This window comes from Colossoma macropomum, unplaced genomic scaffold, assembly GCF_904425465.1.
Source record: "Colossoma macropomum unplaced genomic scaffold, Colossoma_macropomum, whole genome shotgun sequence".
Lineage (NCBI taxonomy): Eukaryota > Metazoa > Chordata > Actinopteri > Characiformes > Serrasalmidae > Colossoma > Colossoma macropomum.
In genome coordinates, this window is record NW_023494803.1 from 11,241,651 (window position 1) to 11,261,454 (window position 19,804).

The 19,804-nt window shown below is 39.6% G+C and overlaps 1 protein-coding gene across 2 annotated transcripts; it reads left to right on the forward strand.

Annotated features, from left to right (window-relative positions):
- Positions 1–1,232: 1,232 nt before the first annotated feature.
- On the forward strand, positions 1,233–19,523 carry jade1 (jade family PHD finger 1). 2 transcript variants are annotated; one of them, XM_036593215.1, is made up of 12 exons: positions 1,233–1,380; positions 4,578–4,663; positions 6,671–6,738; positions 7,938–8,095; positions 8,493–8,683; positions 9,798–10,009; positions 11,191–11,358; positions 11,548–11,664; positions 11,997–12,497; positions 13,974–14,091; positions 14,485–14,525; positions 15,196–15,595. In XM_036593215.1, the coding sequence occupies exons 2-12, from the start codon at positions 4,615–4,617 to the stop codon at positions 15,217–15,219; spliced, it is 1,647 nt and encodes a 548-aa protein (XP_036449108.1). In that variant the 5' UTR covers positions 1,233–1,380; positions 4,578–4,614; the 3' UTR covers positions 15,220–15,595. The 2 variants fall into 2 exon arrangements, with proteins under 2 accessions (XP_036449108.1, XP_036449106.1); XM_036593213.1 differs by lacking the exon at positions 14,485–14,525 and having other exon boundaries at positions 1,240–1,380; positions 15,196–19,523.
- Positions 19,524–19,804: the final 281 nt, after the last annotated feature.

Sequence of the window (19,804 nt, forward strand, 5' to 3'; positions counted from 1 at the left end):
TACAGTGTTATTTTTATTTACTGAATCTGTTTGAGGTTTGCCACTTTGGTGCACGGTGGTGCAAGAAAAACAGCAAATTTTGAGGCACCCACTGTTTTTTTTTTTTGCTCCCCAAAAAAAAAGATAGATATTCCTGACACAGCACAAATACTTTATAATAAAACAGTTTTTGAAATTATGAATCAATCATGTTGCATTTTGGTGCCCTCGGGTGGCAGTGTAGGGTGGTGCAAAACCGACATAACACGTTTTTAAGCACAAAAAGTCCCAGCTGAGATATATAATCCTGACTATTTTGTAAAAAGATAACACAATGAAAAAAACATGATTATGTAACATTTAGTATATGTATTTTAAAACAAGTTACAATTGCTTTATGCCTTGGTGCCCTCTGGTGGCAGCGCGGGGTGATGCAAGCTGCAGCAACGTAACGCTTTTAAACGCACTCACTGTTTCTCCCCCACTGTTGTTTTCTCTCTTAATTAAGATATATAATTGGAAGGTAGCACGACTACAAAAAATAGTCCTATAGAGAGCAGCTTTGTTTTATTTATTTTTTTCATTAAGGTAATGCAGCATGCAGCACTGATATTACAGGTTTTAGGCCACCTAAGTTTATCTTTTCTCCCAATTGACATATATATTCCTGGAGCGGAGTGGATTTGTTGCAATAAGACAACAGAATGGAAAAATGATCTTGCAGTGTGTATTATATTATAGTATAAATTTTACTGCTATTTCTGTCTCCCTCTGGTGGCAACAAGGGGTAATGCAAGCACCACTAGCATAACACGCTTTAAGGCACCCAGTTTTTTTCTGTGTATGTTTTCTTTTCTTAAATAAGATATATAATCATGAAGCAGCACGGGTATTTTGTAGTAACACGACAGAATGGGAAAAATGATTGTGTAGCGTATATTATATTCATTATCTTAAAACGAATAAAATTACTGTTGTTTTTGTCTCCCTCCGGTGGCAGCGTGGGGTGATGCAAGCAGGAACGACATGGCACTTTTTAAGGCATCCATTGTTTTTCCCCACTGTTGTTTTCTCTCCTAATTAAGATCCAGCAGCCAGACTACTTTGTGATAAGATACAACAAAACAAAAAAGTCGTATAGATAACAGTTTTGTTTTTATTTTCACAAATGACTAATACTGCAGATGACCCTTTGGCGCCCTCGGGTGGCAGCTCGAGGTAATGCAGGGAAGCGACACAGCACATACGTACGTAACTCGTGTGTGTGTGTGTTTTTCGAGTGTGTGCGGGGTGGGGAGGCGACAATCTGCTACCGTGCCGCCCGAACTCAAACTGTAAGCAGCTCCATTGGCCATAGCCACATAGAAAACGCCAACGCAGGACCTGCAGCGCCTCGGCCATGTAGGTACCAAATAAACCGCGTTTCATAGCGTTATGTTCGCCGTTTGTGACGCCGCCGGAGCAGCGGAGCGTCCACCGGGCTCCAAGCTTTCGCTCTCGGGGGGGTTATTTTTTTAACCTTTAAGCTTTTTTAGCCGAAGCGAGACGGGCCGGGGCTGGAAATGTAGTACGTCATTAAAATGGCGCCAAAAGATTAAGTTCAGGGGGGCAAATACATGAAGAAATATCACCCTCTTCTGACCCGGCCGAGGGTTTTAGACTCAAATCCCCCTGAACTGCACGATTTTGGGGCGATATCTGCATCTAAACATGTATTGAAGTCAGCTTGTTAATCGCCAGCTTCTTGTTCGAATTTTCCCGTTCCACCTTAAATGCTGCAGCACTTACGTTCTGACGCCTCAGCCTCCAGACTGCAAGTGCTGCACCATTTAAGGTGGAACGGGAAAATTCGAATAGGAAGCCAACTTCAGCCTCAGCCTTTTTTTCCTTTTTTGCATTATTTGCCTGCTTCAAACTTTTCTTTAGCACGCAGCACTAACATGAATAAATCTAAAAAAAATAGCATTTTATTCCTCTTGACTCTGTTTATGCAGCATTAGAGTGCAGTTCGTGCTAGTTTGGTGTTTAAATATTGTGACTTCTCTATGTAACGTTACAGTAAACTTACTCCCATCACAGGAGCCATTCAGATGATCAGAAGCCCGAGATGGAACTATATTTATTTTAATATTGATCATCTCACTTTTTAAATACATGTTGTTTACCAGCAGCTCCAAACAGCTGCAGGCAAGTTTAAGGAGAACGGCATGTTTTATTCACCTTCGGGTTAAAGTTGCGCCGTTAAAGTCGATCGGTTTTACAAACTGACTATAAATCCGCTCCGCAGTTTGTTGCAAATGTTATGAAAAATGATTAAATTTGAGAATTAGCGGAGTTTCTCATTTTTGGACAGGCACTGGAATGGACAGCTATGCCGTGTAAAGAGGGGCTGGAAGGGGGCGTGGCCTGTGTGTGAGAGAGCGAGGCGGGGGAGAGAGACACTGAGAAAGAGCGGGTTTCTGTTTTTAGCATTTGTCGCTTTTTCCTTCAGGTTTAACACTTCATTCCTGAAGAGAAGTTCGCTTTATTTCTTTGTTTTTTTTGTGACTAAAAATAATTGCAATAAAAATGTAAGTTTTAACACTGCGTACTCCGTGATAAAGATACACATTTAAAATAAAAATAGTTAATAAAAAATAAAAATCCAAAAAGTTTTTTTTAAGTAAAATAAATATAGCAGGCATTTACGTTGTAACACTGCATACTCTGTGATAAAAATAAAAATTGTGATAAAATTTTAAAATAATTTTAAAATGTATGTTTCCAAGTTTTTTATTTTTTTATCATTTAAAAAAATAATAAAAATGTACATTTAACACTGCCTACTCTGTAAGAAAAATTAATTAGTGAAACAAAAAATCAAACAATTAAAAAAAATCCAAACTTCATTTTTAACTTAAAAAATTGTAATAAAATGATAATTTTTGAGAACATGTACAAATTTATTTAAAAAATTCCAAAATTCATTTTTTAACTAAAAGTCATTTTAAAAGTGTAGTTTTAACACTGAATACTCTTGTGGTAAGAATAGCATTAATATCTGCATTGACTTGTAAACATTGTATTTGTAAACGCACAACAAGTCTGTTTGCTTGTTTTTTTTGTTTTGCTTGGTTTGTTTTGTACTGTTTACCCCAATAACGAAACACCTGCTAAATCACAGTGATAATTCTAGAGGTTTGTTGCGTCATCCGGACCCCTGCCCCCGAACTGAGCTCACGTGACCCAATCGGAATTGTCGCGTGAAGTCATTGTGACGTGTAAGGTTACTGATGACACAACAGAAGTGTTTTAGATCTTTCAGTGATATTACTGGACCAAACACGATGTGTCTTTGAGCTTAAAGACATGTAGGCTGATTATTTTTAGTAGTGGTATTATTATTTTGTTGGTGCTGTGTTGTAGGGGTGGTCTATATGACAATAATTTACCATTATTGTGATAATTTGTCACAGTGTGTTTTTCAGAGCATATCATGGATATCGTCAGTACAGAATGAACACAGACTAACTGAATGTTTTGTTACAATGTGAGCATAATTAGTCCTGTTTAATTAGATTTAGTGCAGCACAGTTATAAATAAAATAATAATAACAATTAGTTATAGCTGTATGTTTATTATTGGATTACATGTTATATTGTATAAAATTGGATTTTGCCTTGAAGTATTGTGATTTTTTTTTTTGCCATATCGCCCACCTCTACTATGTTATTACTGCTGTTCTGTGATACTAAAAATAGCAGCAGCTATAATGATTATAGAATAATAGTTGTTATTTATGGTTATTATGTAGAGATTGGAGATATGGCAAACATAACATCACAACACTTAAAAGCATTTTTCAGCACACAATGTGCATCACAAAGTTTTTCTGATGTTTGATAAGTTGATACAGTTACTATGTTTAATGTTAAAACTTGGAACATTTTCCAGCCTCTCTGTATCTATTAAACTCAAACAGGCTGTTTTTGTTACTGTCCCTTTAAGACAGGACATATGTAAATACAGCAGAGCTGACTGGCTATTCAGTGCCTTATTCAGAAAGCAGGGCTGAAACACTCCATATAACTTCAGTGTGAATGGGTGGAGCTAAACTGTTGTAGGCTGAATAAGTGAATGTCTGACATCACACAAAAAATGTATTTAATTTAAATGATTTTGCAGCTTAATTTCCATATATGGACTGGAGAGTGTACAGTATGCTTTAGCAATGTTTACATAAAAATTTTATTTAAAAAAAAAAAGGGAGGAAAATTTGGTTTTAAATGATACCAGCCATTTAATTACTGACAGTATTCAGGATGTGCTCAGAAATTAATGTCTACATGTATTATTATTATTATTATTATTATTATTATTATAGCAATTATCAACTTCTAATATTTATGAGTGTGTTTATTTCTGAGCTAGCAGTATTTACACATGAACAGATGTTTATCATGCTGCTGGTTGAGTCTGTTGAAGCTCCTCATGCTGGTATCGGTCAGCTGTGTTATGAGCAGCTTGATGGGAGACACACGGCGGTCGTGGCCATTAGCTAATGTCCGAGACCATCTGTGCATTGTGTTTGGGTTTAAAATGAAACTGCTGTGTGCAGATTGGTGAGGCGTCGGGAGACCGCGGGGGTGCTGACCATGAAGCGAAACCGAGTGCCCAGCACCAGCGAGGACTCTGATAATGGAAGTAAGCACTTTTTCAGGTTTTGCTTTCGTCTTTCATTCTCTGTCTGCCCTTCTCTCGCTCCTCTCTTTCTTTCATTCTTCCTCTCGTAATCAAGTGAGGAGAACAGAGCAGCCTGCCTGGTGTAGTGCAGCTTTTCAAACCCACATGTTTACGTTCAGGACAGTCGCAGGCCAGGTGTGCACAGGAGGCGGAGAGAAACTCACAGGTGGAGAGGAGGCTCAGGCAGCGGTTCTGGAGGTTCACAGAGGTTGTCACAGGTCAGGGTAGAAGTCAGGGTCACTATGATTAGGAGAGCTGTGAATGAGTCATTGATCAGCCAGTGAATATAGTTAACTATAGCTGTGTTAATTTTACTGATCGGTACTTCTGAAGCCTGCTAAAGGGCTGATATTCTACATTTTTCTTGGGTTTTATTTTAATTTTTTGTGGTATACAATTTTAACAATACTTGTCTCCATCCCTTATACATTATACAGGTATAATGTATTGTATTGTGTTGCGCCTTATTTTAATAAGCATCCAGACTGAAACACTCCTTAGAACTTCAGCATGAATGGGCGGAGCTAAACTGCTGTGGGGAAATTCTAAGAAAATTATATGTAAAATATTTATTGATAGTAAGTCTTTACCCAGAAATAAACATGAATACATACAATATTAATATACAAAATAGTGATTTTATGTCTGTAAACACATTAGCTAAACCCTTTCCAAACGTCTTGTCATGAGAACCTGCTATTGCTTTCGTTTCTTTAAATTAAATCAGGTGCTGTTTTGAGCAAACCCAGTGAAGGCTGGTGCGTGCTGAGAGGTCAGGAACCAAACGTGTGTCGTACTACTTTGAAAACAAAAACTTCTTGCTAGTTTTTACTGTATTTATGTTTATTTATATTAATGTTCTGTAGTGGTTTTAGTGGAAGACGGTTTGCTAACATTTTCACAAGACTGTATGTAAATGTGTTTGTGACATCACAAAAACAGTTCATTCAAAACTTCCAGCTGAATTACCATTAATGGACCACATGAGGAGTGAATAGAGTGTTCTGAAGCTTTAGCAATGTTCATAAAATCTTATTTCAACAATAATCTGCAGAAAATGTCCATGATGTGGGCCATTTAAGGTTAACCTTCTCAAGTCCAGTCCTGGGGTTCCCCCACTCCACAGCTTACTGACTCTCCAGATCATACTTATTTCAAACTCTAGAACTGAGTCAACTTTGTTGGAACATGCCTTACACGGAGTCTCCCACTGAAAGCTGACCTTTAGGCTCACAGTTGTTGCCAGTTAGCATCGTGGCAACTGCACAAACGTATGTTGTTTGTAGCTACAAACAGTAGAAGCTGTCTTGAGGGCTGCATTTCATCCAATTTTGTGGGTAATAGTCTGTCATAGAGTGCCAAAAAAGCACACAGGCAAGTATAAAATTCCTGTAGAAGCTTCAGCTTTTCACTAGAAAAATTAACAAAGTGAACTTAGGACACCAATTGTGTCTCGGCTGATTGCATTCAGAGTAAAGGAGCGAAAAACTGCGCATTTGATTTTTCACCAAACTATCGCTTTAATGAGGTGAAACAGGTGCACTGGAGGAGGACCTATAATCTGGACAGGGTGAAGAGTGCTGGATTGTCCACAGGGCCACCATGAGAAAACGGCTTTGCTTGAATTAATGATGATCAGTTTGTTTTAATTGTACAAAGTTTTTAAATTGTACTTTACCAAGTTTTTAAAAGTTCATGCTCATCAGCCTTTTTCTAACTGGGGACCCAAAACAACCTACAAGTAATTGTTTTGGGATTTTTCCTTTAAATGTGAATTTGCTATTGCTAACAGGCTATAAAAGTTCTGAAAGATCTCGTTTGAAAAATGCGAACTGTTTCCTCCTGGTTTTAATTCAGTTTTGGGGACTTTAGCTTTTCTTCAGCTGTACATTAAAACTGCTCTGTCTGTCATCTGCCTGGTTGAGCGGTATTCACTCATCTCTCTCTCTCTCTTGTTCTGTTGTCTAGGTAACTGCACGTCGTGGTCTCAGATGTCAAACTCTCACAGGAGACGAGATGGGAAGAGACCCTCTGAGGTACCGTCCCCCTCACGCTCCATCATCCAATAAGATTATTTTGTACTCATTTTAGGAATTTGCTGAACTGTTACTGAACTTTTTAGAGCTGTTGCATTCAAGGCATGTGATTAAGTGTGATCTTGTAATAATTCACACATATTTTTACTGTAACATTAACATATATTTAGCGGATGCCCTTATCCAGAGCGCCTTACTGTAGCAAAATCTTATTCCTCAGAAATTTAAAAGATGTGGCTTAAGTACAGCAAAGCATGAGGAGTAATATTGAATTTTCATAACTCATGAAGTGGATGGTGCTCTAAAACCTGGACAAATAGCTGCCACATGTAGAGATGAAAAAAATGGACTTTCTCCACTTTGGTTCTACTATTTTAGAACAGCAGGAGAGAACAAGAGCAACAGAATGTAGAATGAAGCATGAGATAATAGTCATTTCAAGAACTCCTTGGTTTGTTTATGCTTGAAACCAGATACAGATATAATAATTAATATCTGCCAGTTGTTTGTCGTAACATTAGTGTTTACTGCAGAAACTTTGCCATTCGCTTTATAAGAAGTATTGAATTACCAGTTAGCTGCTGGCATAAAGCTAACCTCTGCTACCATCCCTATGGGGATTTGTGGTGTTGTTAGCACCCAGCTAGCAGTGTTGTATATTGTCACATTTAATGCCAATTTTAGCTTAAACACAAGCATGGGAAGCTCAGGTGAAGGCATAAAAGTAACACATTCTTTATATGCAGTTTTAGTGTGACTTTTCTGGAAAGGTCTGAATTTGAAGGAGCCATTTGGCTTATTAGCTAGAAGAAAGTTGAGTTATGAAGGATGTAACATGTAACACTGGTTAAAAAATAGTCAACAGTGACCAGTGATGTTCAGTTCTTCATTGGGTTGCATTTTATAGATAGATTTGAGCAAGAACAGACTTTTTCATGCTGTGAATTGGTGCAATACTGGAGAATAATTTTGGGCAGCGTACCCCTTTTACAAGGACTCAGCAGGCAGACTAATGAAAGCACAGAAAAAAATGCTTTAGAGAAATGATCGATTCGTCATAGCATGTTCACACATTTTAAAAGGCAAATTAATGTTCGAACACATGGTACATAACTGCTAGTTTAGCATAACGTTTCGCTGTGTGGGTGGTCAGTTGGACAAGTGTAATTTTTGCTTATCTCTCTCCGTCCCGCACACAGGTGTTCAGGACGGATCTTATCACAGCGATGAAGCTTCATGACTCATACCAGCTGAATCCGGAGGAATATTATGTTCTCTCGGACCCCTGGAGGCAGGAGTGGGAGAAGGGTGTTCAGGTTCCTGTGAGCCCGCACTCCATTCCCAAACCCACCGTCCGGTACGCCCACTGTCAAGTGATAGTTTGGTGAAAATCAAGCTTAGACTGTTTTCCCTGTTATCCCAAATAACAAGGGATTAAAATATGTGTCCCCACCAATTAACCTGGTGCTGTATGACTCACTGGTATCTATAAACATAGATTAAACTTGTCTACTACTGCTTTTAGTTGTCTGATGTACTTTTCTCCGTTTTCAGCGACTTCTTATCCACTTTAGTCTCATTTTACTGCTTTTATTCCGGACGTGATGTTTACACTGTAACTAGATGGCTAAAACACCATTAATGGATGTAATGGCTAAAACTGGATTAAACAGTGATAAACTTTGCCTCGGCATAAATTTCGAAATAGAAGTGCTGAATTTCCAGATCGATGAATGGTTTCTCCTCTCTCGTAGCATGGTGGCGGAAAAGCCCTCCTCCTTGTTGTTCACCAGACCGAAGAAGCTGATTCGCTCGTGGGGCGCGGAGGCATCTGCTCTGGGCTACGTGGGTATCGGGGCGCTTTCAGAGGGAACATGCCGTTACGATCTGAACGAGGCAGATGTAGCCTGGCTGGAAGTGGCTAACAAAGAGTTCAGTGCTATGGGTGAGAGATTTGTGACATTCATTACTTCAGCAAAACAAAAACTCAAAAAATTCAGAATTTCACATAATACGGTGGTGTGGTGTCAAGTTACTGTTTCCATTTTCAGCTTATTAAAGCATTCAATGTCAGCCAAGTAACATGCTAGCCACAAGCTAACATGTTAATCACAATACAACAGTACAATGTAATACACTGTCAAACAAAAACACACTGTATTGCATTGTATTATTACATCCCTATTTAGGGCTGAAAATTAATCTTTTTATATCGAAATCCCAAGTTGAAATTTTCTTTTGTGATTTTATAGTCTGCTATCAACAACATTGCTATGTTGCAAGTTTTAAATAAAGGAAATAATGTAATTTAATAATCTAATAACATGGGGCTAGTGAGCAGTTTTTAGATTAATTTGACTAATCAGAAGCAACCAAACATCCATGTGCTGTGACATCACAACCACAGTTAACTGGCAGGCTGTTGTTATTTGACTTAGATATTGTGTTAAGCTTTCAGGCCTTAAGCCAGAAAAAGTATACGCTGGTCTTCTTAGCCCAAAAAAGGCCCATACCTCAATATGTAGAAAACAATTGCAATTTAAATCATAATCACAATATCCGCCAAAGAAAATCACAGTTAGATATTCCTAAAGTGTTCAGCCCTATCCCTAATACTGTACCGTTTGGAATTAATTAATATTAATTCATATGTTAACACATTAATAACTTCTGTTAGTATGTTTAATAAAATATTAAGTTGTAGATTAAATTGTTATTTTGTGTTTTATTTAGTATTGCAAGTTTAGCTAATTTTGGGGGCAACAAAAGGTATTAAATGTAAAATAGGGGGCGGAACGTAATTCTGAATATTAATCTCGTCTTTCTCATTTTAGAAACAGCTTTGTTCATCATTCTGAACACATTTGAAAATATATAATAATTTAATAATATAATTATATGCAGTTGTGCAGGACTGGCATGTTATCTAAATTTTAAATATTGATTTGCAAATTGGTGTTTTATTTCTGAAAATGTCAATTTCAGCTTTTATATGATGTATGTGTGTTATGTTGAAGAGAAAGATGCAGCTGTGTTAAAGGTCAGGTGTGTGTTCTCAGGTATGCAGCTGCTGGACGAGAACACCATGGAGAGGGTCATGGAGGAGTTTGAGCGCTTTTGCTACGACAACATGAATCACGCCATGGAGACAGAGGAGGGGCTCGGGATCGAGTATGACGAGGACGTGGTGTGCGACGTCTGTCAGTCACCTGATGGCGAGGACGGCAACGAGATGGTGTTCTGTGACAAATGCAACATATGTGTGCATCAGGTGAGTGAGAGTCAGAGACTCCGTGCCAGGGCGGTCTCTCATTATTGGCTAAGGGTGTGTGTGCGTGTGTGCTTGTGTGGGACCTGAAGTTTTCCAGAGTGTAATCAGTCCATGAAAATTCGTTAAAAATACTGAATCACAATTTGTGTTGATAAATAAAACTCATGGATTTTTTTGTTTGGTCCATTTTGACCTATACTGTTCAAGCCATGTAATGAGATGTAGTCCTCTGACATTGTGCTTCGTTCTGTTGTAGAGGTGGGCAATATTGCAAAAATGTAACATCACAAAACTTCAAAACTAAAATATATATCAAAATATATATATTTTTTCTGTCATCTGATAAGTAGTGCCATGTTTTAAAGAATACTATTAAAACTATTTAACATTTCACAAACTGTTCCACACTAAAATTAAATATACAACCTATACTCTCTCTATGATCAAACATATATGTTAAATACTGATGATATCCACAATATGCTCAAAAAATTGTGACATTATCATGATAATAAATATTGTCATATTGCCCAGACTTCATGCCCATATTAGGCGGTCTATTTCACAGTTACCAATGGCATAGGGAGAATAAAAGCTCTTACCTAATCTAGTGCTGCCACGGTTAATTTAAATTGATTTCTTGATTTAAAAATAATTAAAATTTACATTCTTGATCAGCTGCCTGAATGATTACTAAGTTTAAATTATAAGCAGGGTATCCGCTGGTCATTATAAAGCCGTGTTTAACATATTCTCCACAAGAGAGAGCTGTTAGTGTGCATCAGTGAAAGAGGGATTCAACATTAATAGGATTTCTCTGTAGTGATAACTTTCATTTATGTGAAGTATAAATGAATGTGTGCTATAAATTGGTTGTATATGATTACTTGATGAATCATCAAATAATTGTACTATTACTAGTGTAATAGACCATGGGAGCCCCAATCCTAACAGCAGCAGCTCTTAACTGTTAGTCATTCTCCATCATGCTTTGTGTATAATTCTAGTTGTTTTTGCTTGAAAAGAGATATGGGCACAAATTGTATAAAGACTGGAGAGAATACAAAATGCTTTAGATTGTGACAATATAAGGCATTGGGTGTGGACGTACAACAAACCCACACTAATCCATGCAATAACCCCAATGTATATGTTTGGTTTATTCTGTGTCTCTCCTGCAGGCATGTTACGGCATCCTGAAGGTCCCTGAGGGCAGCTGGCTGTGTCGGACATGTGCGCTGGGCATCTCCCCTAAATGCCAGCTGTGCCCGAAGAAAGGTGGAGCCATGAAGCCCACCCGCAGTGGCAGCAAGTGGGTCCACGTGAGCTGTGCCCTGTGGATTCCAGAGGTATCAGCACTATATTGAAACATAAGACAGTGTAGTACAATATAATACATGGTACACAGTTCATGTTAGAATAGAAAAGTGAGTAGAGTACAATACATATACACCACAGTACAGCACAATACACAGTGCAATATAATACCGTCACACTTAAAGGTCTCTCGCTCTCTCGCTCTCTCTCGCTTTCTCCAGGTGAGCATAGGTAACCCAGAGAAGATGGAGCCCATCACAAGTGTGTCTCAGATCCCCAATAACAGATGGGCTCTGATCTGCTGTCTGTGTAAAGAGAAGACTGGAGCCTGTATCCAGGTAAATACATAACAGTAATGCTATAATAATAATAATAGTGTTTACTTGAGCCCTGCTGTTTAACATTGACATGGCATGGTTTTGTTAGTTTTATTGTGCAGAGTTAAGTAAATTGTTACCAAATAATGTATCACAGTATTTGAACTATACAATACAGAACAAATTCACTGTAAAACACAAAAAAAGTTTTTCCACTTTTGCATATTTCATATTTATTGCATATTTATTATTTTGACTGTTGCTTCTCTTTTCTGTTTCAATATCCTGCTTTCCTCCTTTCCTCCTTTCCTTTCATCCCTGTCCCTTTCTTTTCTCTTTTGTTCTTCCCTCAGTGTTCTGCTAAAAGTTGCCGCATTGCATTCCACGTGACTTGCGGCCTGCAGTTCGGTCTGAAGATGAACACCATCCTGACGGACGACGACGAGGTCAAGTTTAAATCCTTCTGCCCCACGCACTCGGGCATGGACTGGTCCGACAGCTACGGAGGAGCGAAAGAGGACGGAGGGATGGCGGGGAGGGGGAGAGGTGCGGATGCTGTTTGTCACGCTGACCCGCGCGGAACACACCTCAGCGAGAGAAAGCTCCGCGTCCAGCAGCTGGAGGACGAGTTCTACCGCTTCGTCACTCCCGATGATGTTGCCAAGCACTTGCGGTTGCCGCTGGAGACGGTAGACTTCCTGTTCCAGTACTGGAAGCTGAAGCGGAAGGCGAACTTCAACCAGCCACTCATCACACCCAAGAGAGAGGAAGAGGAAAGCTTGGCGCGTCGAGAACAGGAAGTGCTTCTCCGCAGGCTCCGCCTCTTCACACACCTGCGGCAAGACCTGGAGAGGGTAGGTACCTCACAGGCCACGCCCTTTTGCTCAAATCATTGTCCTGAATCAAAGGGATTGGCTGTTCCAGTGGAAGCCCCGCCCAAGAAGCTAGGGCACCCTCATCGTAGGCACAGGCAGGAGGAACCAGTGAGAGTTCAGGGCAGTAAGAGTGGTGGATAAAGCCACCCAGTCTCTGCTGCGGGATTTTTAAAATTCAAATAAACAGCACAGTGCAGAACACAGGAGCTTGGATGCTATTTCGTATATTAAGCAAGTGTGTTTGAGATTACAATGCAAGATAAATGTGTTATGGTTTAGGCATGCAGTATATGTGATGTTAGTAGGTATACATAAACTTCTAGTACTAGCAAGCTGCCTTAGCCTTGGGCTCCCATATGAAAAAGAAGAAACCTTCAGGCACCAAATACGTCTTGGCTGGTTCACAGCTGATTGTTTGTCAGACTAAGGCTTTAGAAAAAGGGAATAGTGCCTGTCCACTGTATTAGAAGCCCTGGGCTTCTGACCAATTTAGTAGAAACCCCTACCTTGTACTTCCTTTCACTTGATCAATTTAATAGAAACCCCTTCCTTGCACTACCACTCACTGGCCACTTTATTACGAGCACCTACCTTTTACTTCCACACACTCGCCACTTCATTAGAAACACCTACTTGTACTTCCACTCATTGGCCACTTTATTAGAAATACCTACCTTATAGGACCAGTATACCAGTGTACAACTACAGACTGTAGCCCATCTTTTTCTACACAATGTCTCTGCCCCCCTCTGAACCTTTCATCATTGGTCAATTTCCTGACCACAGGACCACTGTTGGCCAGATATTATTTAGATCTGCTGATGGTTTAGCTCAAAAATGTTTGTACATTTTTGGGATTTTACAGTCTTTCTTTACAGCATTCTGCAGCTTCTAAACACATCTATTTATACAGTACCATTACTGTATTGCCTCTCTTTAAAAGCTGTGGATGGAGCTTAATAGAAAATATTGTTTGAAAAGTTTTTGTTGGAAAAAGAACCATTATTTAGCTTCAGGATGCTGCTCATTGAGATTCTACGTCTGCAAGGTTATTGTTTAAACCAAGAATGGAAAGGTAAGCTGAGTGCCAGTTAAGGAAAATGTTGCATGTCCTCTTTAGTACTGTACCACATCAGTACATCCGTCTTCAGGCTGGTCCTTGATCACATCCGAGCAGTGTTACCCAATCCTGATCTCTGTTTTATTTCTGAATTCTGGTAACACATCTGGTCCAACTCATTGGTTCAGTAGTGCAGCAGTCCGAGTTCAGTTTCCAGACCTGTCTGTGCCTGGACATTGGTTACGTTAGTAGTTCTGAACTCAAAAGAAATGCAGATCTTCAGGAATATAAGCCGTATAGGACTGCTGTATTCCATTTTAGCGTATTTTATCACTCTGTCTTTAAAATGCATGATGGAGACTGTGTAAAAGTTGGTTGTGTGTGTGTGGACACAGGTGCGGAACCTGACCTACATGGTGACCCGTCGGGAGAAGATCAAGCGGTCCGTGTGTCGAGTGCAGGAGCAGATATTTCATCACCACGTCAGGCTGCTGGAGCAGGGCAGACTCTCTGGTGAGCCCCCTGCTGCACAAGCAGAGATGCTACAGTCAGATGCATCGCAATATTGTAACCCATTGGTTCCCACCCCGATCCTCAGGGCTCTCTGGACGTGCCACATTTTCACTTCATCTCCATGTATTGTGATTTGTGTTGGAGCAAAAATGTGGACTGTCTGGGGAGCCCAGAGGACTGGGTTGGGAACCACTGTTGTAACCCACATGGAACAGTGTGATTCAAAAGGATGATCAGGGAACACTATAATATGAATAACGAAGGAAAGCAGACACATTAATTTAGTCGTCATTTTAGGAAAACGAGAAAAGTTGTAATATTTAATGGCTGCAATAACACCATGTTTGTTTATTTGAGCTGGAAATTCTTCTCTGTCTTTGCTAACACTTGCAGTTGAAGCCAACGTCATTGAGAAACTACCAGAGAGAAACACAGTTAAGCAAATTTTTTACACTTGCAAGTGATCAAACACTATTACATGAACGCTAAGAGCACCAGGAGGGCTATTTTTAGGACTGTTTTGTAAAGAGTTTGCTAATGTAACATTAGCCAGCTAACAAAATAAATACTTTATTTTTATTTATTATTTTGTGGTTTAGTTGAGTCTTTTCGTCTTGATCTGCTGCTGTGAGCAAAATATTCCTGCTATTAAAGGTCCCTATCATTGAAAATGTTCCTTCTTTAAATAAAGGAGTGAAGTTATATGTAAATATTTTTTAAATAAGTTTCAAAATATACCATTTACTTCCCAGTACTTATATGCAAGCTTTGCTGCAAAAACAGCTAATTTTAAGTTCACTGTTACTGTCATGTCACCAGAACCAACTCATTTACATATATCCACCTATACAGCATACAGTGGTTTAGCTCCGCCCACTCACTCTAAAGTTATAAGGCATGTTTCAGCTCTGACTGTCTTTTGAATGAGGCACAATATAGACCAGCCAACCAGAACGGAACTCATTTACATATATCTTTCTTAAAGGCACAGTAACAAAAACAGCCTGTTTAATTCTAAGGGATAAAGAGAGGTTGAAAAATGGTGACGTAAAAATGAATTATGACATTTTTCTATTCATCTCTCTCTCTTTATTTGCATTTCAGGTATATCTTCCACCAGGCGATTAGAGGAGGCGATGTTCTACTTCCGGGCTGCGTCCACGTCTCCGCAGCCTCTGAGAGGCCATGCAGCTCAGAACAGCGCCACCGAACACTCGCAGAGAAAGGGTGTTCTGCGTCACGGAGCCTCCAAACGAGGTCACGACGAGGAGGAGGAGCCAGCCAAAGTGGCCGGGGCGGAGTCTTCGATTCTGGGGAAGCTGTCCAGCCCAGAGGGGGTCCTGGACGCTGGCTGTGGTGGTACTGGACGGGTGCAGGGGAGCAAAGCAGACCCAGCTACAGCAATGTACTCGGGGACCAGAGGGGGGCGCGGTGAAAATGTAAGGAATGAAGCAGGGCGCCCTCTAGAGGAGCGAAGGAGGAAGAGGAAGAGCATGGTGTGGGTACAGCTGCCAGCCAGAGAGAAACATAAGTCTGGATCAAAGGTGATGGAGGAGACACATGTTGTGGATCAGAACAGTGTGACAGAGGGGGAGGTGGAGGTTGATGGCAAAGAATCCAGAGCTGAAAGTTGTCCCGTTACAGCGCAGTCCAGGTATAATGGTTCTCAAAGGAGGATGAGTTCCAGTCAGGGAAAGCTGTTGGCCAACGGTACGTCAGCGCAGCACATCAAAAACTGGGGAAGCTTCCGGATTCCGAAACGAAGCGAAAAGACTGCGGGAGAAGAACATGAGCAGACGGAGGGGCGGGGCTTCACCCACTCTCCTCCTATCAGCTCTGTAGATGCAAGCCCCGCCCCCACCACCTCCCCTCCAATCAGAACTCGGCTAAGGACAGGCACGGAGAACCGCAGCTTCACCCCGGAGACGGAGCACAGCCAATCGGAGCAGAAGAAGAGATGCCACGCCCAGCGGCTTCGGAGTCACGATCCAATCACACCACGCTACGGGTCGGAGGTTTTACGGCGCGGCGTTCTCGCGTCGTAATCAACGTCAAAGTGACAGTTACCAAGAAAACTTTATGTGAAGTTATGTGTCAAAAATTTAATATTTTTCTTGTGTAATCCAAATAAAAGCAGCACTAAGAGGAGCCACATGTAAGATTTTTATTTATTTTTATGGTTTATTTTGTATTTTATTAAATGATCTTTGTAAGATCTTCATACGTCAGTCGAAAATATCAAATTTAACAGTGAAAGATCTTGTTTCTTGTTCTGATCTTCCCAAAGACAAACTAGCTTAACACTGTCAGGAAATGCTGATCACACAGACACAAAAAGGGTTAATAATTAATAAGCTAACAAACAAATTCCAACACACAATCACTATTATCAACAGCACGGCAGACTCGATCTTACTTGTGGCTCCTTTTAAGACTCTGTTACCGGACCGATATTTATTTTTCTATTTCGTACATTTCTTGATGCTGCTTTCTTTCGTTTTGTGCTTCGTTTACTTTCCTGAGCGGTTTTCTTTGTTTCTTTCTTTTTTTTTCCCTTTTCTCCTCTCGTCGCCCGCTACAGTGCTACACGACAAGATCACACACGCTAACAGATAAGCTCATAATCAAATACAGTTAAACTAGTCTGGCTGAATTTAATTAGCTTAATTTCTGTTGTTTAAAAAAAACAAAAAAACAAAAAAAACATGATTTCACATGTAATTGTGTCTTGGAAAAACATATGAACGTAGTGTTGAACGCAGGTTTGACCGATTTGTACAATCATAACTAGCACTTGGCGCAGTGGTTTCCGGTCTCGGTCTTTGGGGCCGTGCGCGCTTTGTTTTGTTTTTGTTCAACTCATCACGTTTTCGATTGGGGAAATTGTGCATTGCTTTGGGAACCACTGAGTTAGTAAACCATTTACTACATTAACATCATGGATAGAAAGGTGTGGCCTGCCATACTGGCTCAGATCAGTTATGAGTTGTTTGGCACTTAATTGTCACCAATAATCCTATAAAAAAAAGTTTGTTTTCTTTTTTCTGGGCTAGATACCAGAGTCTATCCATGAAAATGTATTTATGGATTTATTTATTTCCTTATGTTTTTTTTTTTATGTAAAGAGGCTTTGGCGCTCTTGTGTCGTCATGGCATCTTTCTCTCCTCAGGTAATGTTTTATTTTGTGTACTTTCCGTAAAGGTTTTTCCCCCCAGACATCAGCTAAGATAGACTAAAAATGATTTTCAATGGAGATACACCATCGACGGTGTAATCCAGTCCACAAAAAATGGCCCAAAGTGTTTTTTTTTGTTTGTTTGTTTGTTTTTTTCCTTGAGGAAAATGTTCTTGTTCATGTCACATTCAAGTACATGTACACATGGTGTTAAAGGTGTTTTTGGTCTAATAATAATAATAATAATAATTATTATTATTATAGTAATAATAGTAACAATGCCATTGATTTGGTTCACTCCAACAAGGCACAGCAGCCTGGCTGTTTAGGGGTCAGTTCTTCAAAACCACTGCAGCTTGATTTGTCTAACAGTCAATGTAAGTTAGGAGCCACAGTTAGCGTCATTTCATTTACCTGTTTCTTAGTGGTGGTTGGCGTATTTAGCAATATTTTGTTGCTGTCAGGACAAAGCCGTGCATCTCCATTTTAATCGCTTTTTGGACATAATTAATTTTGTCTCAACTATTACATCATTCCCTGATCGCAGTCATGAACTAATCGCAATTACTTTCCATAGTTGTCACAATTATGTATACATGACAAGCGACTATGACCTGGGTGCATTTTCCTCAGGAGGAACGAAGCAAATGCATGTAAATAAAAGAAATCAGTAAACGCATTTATTGAGACACACCATGGGTCTTATAAAATCAACTAACTTTTGTTAGAAGTAATGTTTTAACACCTTTAGAGGGCAGCAGTGAGTAATGGTCAAGCTTGAGCAGTCAGTTGTTAGCTAGCAAGTATTGACAGTAAGATAATGAATTAAAGACAACTTGGCCATTTTAGAATTGTACTTTAATAATTGCACTGAACGAAAAAAGACAGTTTTTCAGATTTGATTATAAAGCAAATAATCATCAACTTAAATTTGAGGATCTTGACAGGCCTAGAGATGTCTTGAAAGCCTGCAGTTGCACTTTACATGGGAAAATTTCATGACAAATGGACCAACAGAAACAGTCTAAAATTATTTTCTAAAAATCTTAATCTATATTAATGATACATTTTTTTTTCCTTTTCCTGTAAAGTTACCATTTTGGAAATCTGAGGTTTTGTTCTGACAGTGACAATTTAGTAACAGGCACTGTATCTTCAAAGGAACAGCTGGACTAAACAAAATTGACACTGTGTCCAAAAGTATCCAGGCAGCTCTTCTGCACCCACTGATGCAGGTGTTCAACTACAACAGCTTGTATTATTGCCGTAGAAAAGCACTGACCAATAGAATGGATGCTCTAGTGCAGCTACATGAGCCGAAGGTCACCATGCCCAATGCCAAGCGTGGGCTAGAGGGGTATAAAGCCCCCCAGCATTGGGCTGCGGAGCAGTGGAACTGTTCTCTGGAGTGATGGAGCTCCATCCAATACCTTTGAGATGAGTTCGAGGGATCAACCAAAATCAGTACCTGACCTCACTAATGCTCAATAAAATCCTCACAGCAATGTTCAGAGTAGAGGCTGTTACTGCAGCACAAACTCACTTTTAATACCTTCATTTCAGAAGACACCTTTGGACACAGTACAGCGTCATTTAATTTGCTGATTGTTTCTTTCTAAACATTAATAACATGCAGTTTAGTTTTAAAGGAATAACGTGGTATTAGTTGCTAATGTGGCTATCAATGAATGAAGTTAGTAGCCACAATTAGCATCATTCAGTTTGCATCATTCTAGGTGGTTGCAATTCAAATTCATTCGTTTTTTATAAGATTAGCACTTTGACATTAGTATTCTTTGAAGAACTGATCCTTGAAGCAAAAATATGGAAGATGGATTTAGTAAACAGTGGCCTAGACCCCCAATAGGCCTTGGAACTAGTGTTTTTGGGGGGGCTGGGTCTAGACCGGGCCTAGACTGGTCTTATAAGTGCATTCTCTTAGAAACTGTTCCCAGATCAGCACTTCTGCTGTTTAAAGGTTCTTCATGCAAGTAAAATGCTGAGATGAACTCACACTTGATTGTTAACATGTGACTGGATTTCACACAAGGAGCCTTTCCAGCTAACAAGGATCATGAATTTAGGATAACGTTATCGGACAGCCTGCATATCTTTAGCATCCTGTGCATCCGCAAGTTAGAAGTATTCATGTTTAGTTCAGTGACCTCCATTTAAACATGGACCCATATTGCACTAAGTTAAAAAGAATGAGAAAAAAAAATGTATTGTGTATCGCAAAATGATTGAAATCATGCAAATGATGAGAATGATTTCTCAGAGCTTGAAAGGACTTTAAGCTTCGCTACTTGTCAGAGTTGCCTTTGGTCAGTAGTAGAATGTTTGCACTTGGATGTTTTCTTTATTTGTAAGTATTTTTTATGTCGTTTAGGCTAATCGCGAGCAGACTTCGGTGTGGTCCGAGTCAATCTTGTGCCTGTGTGGCTTTGGTTAACCTGTTGCACTAGAATAGAGCAAGGCAGCGCGGCTTGACTATGTTCTCTAAAAGTTATTTTTCACATACAAAGAGACCTTTTATA

Bases quoted from the DNA above. Each gene is read 5' to 3' on its own strand.
- jade1 (XM_036593213.1), top strand. From the start codon at position 4,615: ATGAAGCGAAACCGAGTGCCCAGCACCAGCGAGGACTCTGATAATGGA. The intron at 6,739-7,937 runs GTACCGTCCCCC...TCCCGCACACAG, and splicing joins ATGGGAAGAGACCCTCTGAG to GTGTTCAGGACGGATCTTAT. The intron at 11,665-11,996 runs GTAAATACATAA...TTCTTCCCTCAG, and splicing joins AGACTGGAGCCTGTATCCAG to TGTTCTGCTAAAAGTTGCCG.